We start from the raw sequence: 8,484 nt of genomic DNA on the forward strand, positions 1-8,484 counted from the left end.
GCGGCGGCGGCGGCGGCGGCGGCGCTGCGAATTTATTTGCACGCCGCTCGAACCGTTTAAACGTTCCTCCACTTGTCGTATACCCTCTCTCTCTCTCTTTCTTTCCTCCTCTTTCCCTTTCTTCCTCTCTGTCGCTCGGCTATACGGCAGAGAAAAGCGAGAAGAAGAGGAGGGAACAAGCCGTTAGGCAGCTCGCGCGCGCGTGGAAGGGACCACGGGGCGAGACGGAGAGGAATTTTATTTCCGCTCACATTAATTTCAACGACGCAGAAGACGGTCGCCACAAGGCGCAGCTTGAAATTACGAATATTATGACTTCAACCAGTTCTCAGAATTCTATGTTTTTCATTCTTTAATCTCGGCCTCCTCGTGTTTCACACCATATCTTATGAACACACTCGCCCTCTTTCTAGCCCGGTAGCTCGTCGTCTCGTTTCTCTTCCCCGAGTTTCTCGCAAGAGAAGAAGCATGGTTGGTGTTCTCTCGCCTTCTTCACGATCCACCTAACCGTGCGCGCACGTGAATCGTCTCCGCGAAGCCGAGAGAATAGTTAGAAAACGATTGTTGCACTTGCTGGCCGCTTCTACGTGCCTTCCGTTGTTTCACCACGCGCGTCCCTGTCCGAGACACGGTTCCGACTGCTTCGAATACCGTTTGAACTGGTTGAGGTAATGCAGAGATGATTGATGTCAGCAGTTTAGCGATATGGTTAGCTTTGAACTGCTATTCGCCGGTACAGTGACTTTAAAAACTGTTCAGTTTGAAACAGATAAGCAAGTGTTTCTAGGGCCAGATGCTTTCATCTTGTAGGACCAGAACACAGGGGTTCAGGACGATTCGAGAATTCTTTGTCATTTCTAAGGTACGAGTATCGAAGCGCAACGAGATCTTCTTAAGCCTGCAATCCTCGAATTTTTATGTCTGAATCATCATCTTGGTAAACAAGAGAATACTTAATGTCTAAAGACCTGTAGTAAAAAATTTGCAAAAGGTCATATCCTATAACGATTAAATATGATTAATGAGTTCGTCGCGGATCTGTCACATGACGTGGAACAACATAAATATGCAAAATACAGGACTCATTACAGTGTTAAATAAACAAAACAAATCTCTATCTACGTCTTACTTTTTCAATTATTTTCATAAAAGTGTGAATTCGTATAAATATCCACTCTATGATAGCAAACGTATGATCCACAGTGAACGAGAGTGAGAGAGCGAAGTTCGAAAGTGCAATTTTACGCCAAGCATACTGATACTCGAAAGCAATGTCAAAAAGAAGTAACGTCTCAGGAAAACAATTACACGCGGACCAGAGGCAAACGTCGTTTTCCCGAACGATCGAGACCCACTCGAGGAAATACGTCGGAGAGATAAGCAACGCTTATTTTAAGGCTTTAAGTCGCTGGCGAATTTGAATAATCTACCGGTATTCCAGCAGACACTTGAAAAGCCACGAGGCCCGTCCAGCCCCCAGGCCTGGCAACATTACATTCAAGTGTTTGACGAACGAACGCGTTACGTCGCCTGCTTTTTTGTTTTCCTGCTTCTGGTATCGGCATCAGCGTCGAGCTATGTCGAGTGTAGCCACCACTCTCACGACTCTGCTACTGTCTCTTCTGGCTTGCCTCGTACACGCGTTGCCAGAATTCGTGATCGTTCCTTTCTGCTACAGTGCCTTTTAGACCAGCGATTTTCAATCGCTTTTTCTACCAGACGAAATTCTCGATAAAAAGTATATTGTAAATAGATACGTTACAGTTGATTCCAGACAGGACATTCACAGCTATCGTCGTTTTTTGGCTGCTGTCATTTTTTCCTTTAACGATCGAAGGGAAAAGAAGTCGACGCCCCTCGCTAGATAGTTGCTTATCGCATGTTTCAAAAATATACCAGTTACGGTATATTATTGATTATGGTAATTCCTGTACAACAAAAAGTAGAAAAAAATCGATAAGCATCGATCGACAGTTTCGAGGGTGAAATTTAAAAAATTGCGAAATGTGATGTTAATCGCATTTGGCTTGTGAACGATTCATCGCTACTGAATTTAAGCAACACGGAGGAAAAGCTATGGCGTTCGTTCGCTTTAGCTTGAACGCACCTTGAACGATCTTGTTGCACGCGAACGTTGACCTTCGATCGAATTCCCTCGGGATCAGAACGCCCAGTGGCCTGTTTCTACTCAATTTTTCTTCGCTACGATATATGGAGTCTCTGGTCTGTTGAGTCTGTTAGACGCGGTTTCTTGTACAGATTCCAAGGGTAGTGGCGGTGATCTGCTCGCTCGACGAGATGATTTACTGGGAAACTGGCAACGATGGTTACGCTCCGAGTAATTTATTACGAATATTACAATCTTCAGACAGATATGAATATCTCCAGAGATAACTGATTAAGTCCACTTTTTATGGATTTCTCAATTTCATTAACCAAGTACGTAATTAGTCGTCCGTAGGTAAATTGGATGGTTTGTATCCAAACCTAAATTCCACACCTCTAAAGAATCGTACGAAGTTTTTGAACACCTCTTAATGTTTCTAGAAAATTAGGCAATCGTTCCTTAAATCGACAGTTTGATCAATAAAAGCAGAAATCCAAGAGAAAGAGATTGAAACGTGAAATTTCTTTTGTGCCTTCGGCGATTTAATTAGTGCTCGATGTTTGATGAATTGATGAATGAATGATGAATTTTTTATCTGTCACGGAGAGACGCCACGAATGATCGTAAGTTTGTAATCGTCGCTGTTTATTTATATCTATCCCAATTCGCAGAGCTTAGCACAACGAAAGAGTAATTTTTCGAAATTCGATGGAAAATTTCTCCGTATTTTAACAAATGGAATTGATCAACGTAACTTTCCTTCTTTTCGATCTTCTTGAAATAATTGAAAAAATTCCAACTATATCTGCTATCGGCAAAAAGACAGGTTAATTGATAGAAAATTCTAACCTAAGTAATAAAGTTTATCTCGTAAATGACAGCGCATAAAAACCAGAATCCCGAAGAAACACCATTCCCGAGTTGTTTCCTCAAGTGTGACAACGCTCATTAAGGATTCTAGGTTTCAAGTTTTGCCTCGGCGAAAGAAAAGGAAGGAGCAAGTCCTAGGAAAATGTCTCAATATCCATCGAGCATCGCGAGCCAGCCCCAACCGGCTCTTCCATTCGCGGTAACCAGCCTGAATTCATCATCGTCGAGGCGTAACGCGCGAATCGTTTGCTCGACTTTTTTTTTCCTAATCATCCCTCAGTCCACGCGCGCGTGCGTCTTCCATTCAAATTGAATCATTAGGAGCTCAGTCGTGGCTTTTTGCAACCGTACGCGAATAATAGTCCGAAGAATTTCAAGGTTTCCCGCCGTGGACACTTTCCGACTTTTATTCTCGATGGGTTCGAGACCGGCACCCCAAGAATCTAGGCCAACGAACCAGGAATTTCTCTTTCCTCGAAAGAAGAGACGCAGCAGACAATGAGTTCTCAGGCGAAATTCCTTCCATGTCTATATCGAAAAGGAATTTTGAAATGCTTTTCTTAATGTTTTAAGTTCCTTTTATTAATTAACAGCGATCTAGCTACTCTTTGTCTTTATTTTGATAATTTCACTTATATAGCTTTCGCTTATTCAAAGAAAATCGAAACATAAAGATTTAAGAATCGCGTCAGACTTGGGCTTAGTTAATTTTCATTCGAACGTTTCTTTAACACGTTGACTGCCACGAGAATTTTCCGTATCTTGTCTTGGGAACCGTGGTAGATTGGAAAAGAAAAAAATACACCAGGATATTTCATTGTTGCCAAATATTCTATTTCGTAATAACGTTGATAATAATAATAATAATTTATCCGATTTACACCCCGCAGCCAAGAAACGCGAGTTTTCTATTTTTATCATTTTCTAGTCACACGCTTGGATCATCCTTCCGCGCTTTGCTCTTATGCCATCGTTAGCCTAGTTACTATACGCCGACACTATACGCTACAAGTAAATATTATATTACATTTGCCAACACCTTCTCCAACAATATCATGCGAAACGTTTTTCGGTACCGTGTACCTTCTTTGAACCATTTTACCACCGTTAACGTGTCAGCAGCGCGCAAGGGTAGAAAAATGGAAGGATTTCACGGAGAAGAGAAAAGATGTACCTTGCGCAGCGACGACAAAGACACTCGGATCCCATTGTTCAGGGTCGATCGCGCTGCACTCCGATTCGACGGCCCGGTTCTACGTACGTACATGTGCAAACAGGGTGATAATGTATTCAAGGTCCGCCCCGTTGGCGATGGTGGGGGTGAAACGGGGCGGCCCGCTCGCTATACGTACTGTAACAGATGTTAATTATCCCTTCTGTGTATAGTCAGCAAAAAAAGAGCCTGGTCTCTCGCTCGGACATATCGTCTACTCGTGTTACATCCCCGTTGAGAATGCCTCTTGTGTCCACGCTTCGAACAGACTCACGTGGCCCGCCTAGTACGCACGCTCCAATCGCGTTCAACTTCCGCCGTGCCCACTAGGGAAATTCACCTTAGATCGAATTCTTTTTGCTCAGTCAAGTAGAACACAGTACCTTCCACGTGTACTGGTTTTTCGGCTAGTCCGAAAGTCCTGAATAGTTCGTTAGATTTTGATTGAAGTTGGTTGGATTTTGGCCGTTTAGAGTCTGCGGACGAAGATAAGTTTTATTTGATCCGGTATCGACGCGATGTTCGTTTAGTTCATTTCTTCAAATAATCAATGACGTTCAAACATTTCAAGCATCGCGTCATTTATGTCGAAGAAACGGAGATAAGATACCCTTTCCTTAATCACGAAACCAGTTTCGTTCTCGAGGGGTTAATTGGACGAGGATGCGTAAGAAAGTCGAGAAAGGAGAATCGCGAATGCCGTTTAAAGCAAACCGCAAATACCTGAATCCGGCGAGAATAAAAGGTCATTCAAATTGAACAGTTTATTAGAACGAGGTCTCATTTTATGTGCATAAATCATTAAAATTATGTAAAGTATTGTTAGGAGTAAGAAATCGTAGGTACAGGGAAATATCGGCGAGAATCGTTGACGAATTTACTTACTGTACGCTGGTGGCAAAAGTGCCAGAAGCCACCACGACGCCAACAAATATAGTTCGTGAACTGCTTGCGTACCGTTCGCGAATAGTAACGTGGGTCCAGCATCAGGGTTGAGTTTGTCAGTGAACAAGTAGATCAAGAATGACAGCTCGTGTCTCGTCCCGTAAGTCTACGGTAGAATGGAAGATGTTCTTGTCGCGGAGGGCAAGATGGAATTTCGGAGCGACCACGTCGGGGGAAAATGGTTTCTTGTGGCGCAGCTGAACGGTCGCGTTGCCATATTCGTCGGGGATCTTTAATGGGGCAGTTTTAGTGCGGAAATAAATAACCGATAATGAACCAGGCAAAAACGGAACTAACGATTTTCAGGCCGAATTAGGCAGCGAGCCATGGATGCCTCCGGCGGAGTCATCCAAATCGATTGAGAGAGCTAACTGGTAATCAACAGCCTGAAATAAATGATTAACGAATGATGAAACGAGAAGAACGACTGCCACAGCTAATTCAATTCCTGCGAACAAGTTTGTTGGCTTTTAATTGCTTCCACATTAACAATTCTATGTAATAATTGAGATCGAGATAGTGAATTGAAAATATGTATATATCACACCACCTCTATTGCATCGCAGATCACAGAATTATCTACCACGTTAATAGACTACGTTTCGGCTCGCGAAACAAATTTCTTTCGTATCCTTGTGAAATTTGTACGTGATCGTTAATTACGAATATTTCACCCTTCATAGATAAACTGGGTTGTTCATATTTTTGGGAATATAACTTCAAAATATTTCGTATTGTTGCGTGTATTTGCGTATCACTAAGTTTCCCATAAATGCGTAAAAATTCACCGTTTCTACCCATCGATGTCTCTGCTATATTAATCCAACCCTTCCTAAGTTAAATGCTCGATGATATCTTCTTTCGATGGACTCTTTCAATGAAAATAAAAATTTAGCGAAAAGATTGTTTAAGGGTGAAATTACGCTCGACTCGTGAACTATCCAGTTTCCAATTGCTCAAGTTCCACGAATTGGCGGTTCCGAGTGATCGACGACTAATTCGAAAGGAGCATCGAGACGCTACGAAAATGGACGCGGTTTCACCAACGTAGAAACGAATTGTCCCTCGTTTCATGTTATCGCAGGCCCGTCTACTCGGCTGACCGAGCAGCGCTCGTATATCAGCGTAGCTTTTGTTACGGCGACGTGCCTTTGTTTTCGCCTTGTTCTCGCGTCTCGTTCCAGTGGTGCGAACGTGGACGGGTTCTTGGTTCGGCACTCGGCAGCCTGTAACAGGCCCGGGCAACACACAGGGGTTTCGCTGAACTTGCTTTAACCCACTTTCGCACTGACACAGAAATAGATAACCGAGACGTGTCGGGGAATTCTTTCCACGTTCCGACGATTGTGTCAGCTGTGCAGGGAACCACCGTTCCTTATTCTCATTGGTAGTTTATTAGCCAAATTTAGGGGAAACGTCGACTCGCGGTAGAAACTGAAGATATCAACCCTTTGCAGTTAGAGCCACGTTTAACATTCTGCGTGGTTTGTGTTCTGTTTCTTGATGGATTCGTATTCGATCGAATTTTTCATAGATTGTTGCAAACAAATTTTTTTTGTTAATTACTGATAATGCAAATAGATTTCTTTGAAAAATATCACTTCTCAGAAATGAACTGCGATAAAACTCGTATAATGCGACGTGCTAAGAATTTTCACAGTGTTGGACTATCAAATATGTCGGATTATTGGATTGTATCTGTAAGACATGAGAGCGAGGATAAGTAATTTAAGAAACAACGATGATTGATGTAGTAATGCAGCATATTAACAAAAATAAAAGCTACATAAAATAAACATGTAATTTCCTTAAGCACTAGAATCGCGATATCAGTAAAAATACTTGCTATCAGATTCTTCGCTTCCGCAATTACCTAAGAAACACGCAAGCGTTTTTGATAACATTAGTAAGACAGAAATACAATTACATTGCTTCAATTCCAATTAACTATATACGTATAACGTACACGTACACGTTATAGCGTTCATTTGCTTCCATCGTCTAAATATCAAATGACGAAACACTATCGTGATGAAAACTATGCGATCTATCAGAATTCTATTATGCATTGTCGAATTCAGTTCAATTCAAAGCAAGAAAAATTAGCACGATTAAACCATCCAGGTGTAAAATACAAATGAAAATGACGTTTGGTCGTGTTTCTCTGTTTCAGAATGCATTGAAGAGCCGGCCGAGTGAGGAGATTCGAGATGTCCGCCGTAACCAGCCCGTATGGCCCCAGTAAGACACTCCCTTTTGCTAATGTATCACCGCACAGCAACCCCTCGTTACGATACTTTAGCGAGGAAACATAGCCAGCCTTGCAATTGCGTCATGCGCCGTCCCGTTTGATCGAATCGTAATAGCCGCGCTCGGCTCCTTCAACGATTCCAAGAACGTTCAATTAACGTTCGTACGGACCGGTTGAATTCTAATTAATGTTAAAAATTCATTCGCGACAAGCGGGCAGAACGGCCTTCGCGTTGCGCTGCAACATACATCGCGTCCTCCAGTTAAACATTGCTCGATTCAAGATTCGCAAGTAACATTCGTAATTAACGAATTGATCCTTTGAATTCCATCCTTTGTATCTGTTCGATCGGAAAAATATTCAATCTTCTACTGGATTAAATAGAGAAGTAGAATAAAGCATCGAGAATTCGATTAATAAGGCCGATTAGGAAGAATCGAAGGAAACGAAATATATATCGAGTAACAGTTAGATTCGTCGCGTTGCAGCACACCTGTGTCCAGTTAGAGATCGCTCGATTCGCGATTTGTAAATAACTTTTGGTCCTTCGAACTGCATCCTGTTCGACGAGCCTCGACCGATCGTGGCAGCGGGGTCTGGATTCGCCCTAAAGCAAATCGATTCCCCCAATCGTGTGTCTCTCGGATTACAAAAATCGGATCTTCTACTGGACAAAGAGCGGATCTCTTTATCAGGAAAAATTGCAATTTTCACTAGATCAAAAGTAAATCTCTCTGATCATAAAGATATTCGATCTTTCTGAGCCAAAATCAAAAAGTAATTTATGATAAATAGAAGCTGTAATACTTTGCCTAACAAGGATGATTAAAAAGAATTAAAGAAACGAAAGATCGATTGTAAGCTAAGATTCCTCGCTTTTCCGGGTCTGCGGACCCAATATTCACCCCTGTATCAGTGTCTGATACTCCGGTTGCTTTCCCATCAGCGGAGAGTCGAGTGTGAGCTAAGATTCCTCGCTTTTCCCGGGTCGAAGGACCCGGAGTCTGCACCTGCCTCGGTGTCTGATGCCCCGGTTCCTTTCTCATCAGCGGAGATGCTTTCCGACTCGGTGTACAACTACGCGACGACCCGGCGGGG

General features: G+C 42.6%; 1 protein-coding gene across 6 annotated transcripts in view; it reads left to right on the forward strand.

Moving 5' to 3' along the window:
• The window catches only part of LOC100749506, a 165,800-nt gene that overhangs the window by 86,909 nt on the left and 70,407 nt on the right, over positions 1 to 8,484 (forward strand). For 3 of the 6 annotated variants that reach the window (XM_024368067.2, XM_012387010.3, XM_012387018.3), the window contains exons 2-3: positions 7,309 to 7,376; positions 8,436 to 8,482. In XM_024368067.2, the coding sequence (XP_024223835.1) occupies positions 7,346 to 7,376; positions 8,436 to 8,482 (78 nt within the window). In that variant the 5' untranslated portion in view covers positions 7,309 to 7,345. Of the gene's footprint in view, positions 1 to 7,308; positions 7,377 to 8,332; positions 8,483 to 8,484 lie in introns of all 6 variants that reach the window. The other 3 variants (XM_033320974.1, XM_003484915.4, XM_033320978.1) reach the window with 1 other exon arrangement.

Source organism: Bombus impatiens, unplaced genomic scaffold (assembly GCF_000188095.3).
Source record: "Bombus impatiens unplaced genomic scaffold, BIMP_2.2 scf_0027, whole genome shotgun sequence".
NCBI classification, from domain to species: Eukaryota; Metazoa; Arthropoda; class Insecta; order Hymenoptera; family Apidae; genus Bombus; species Bombus impatiens.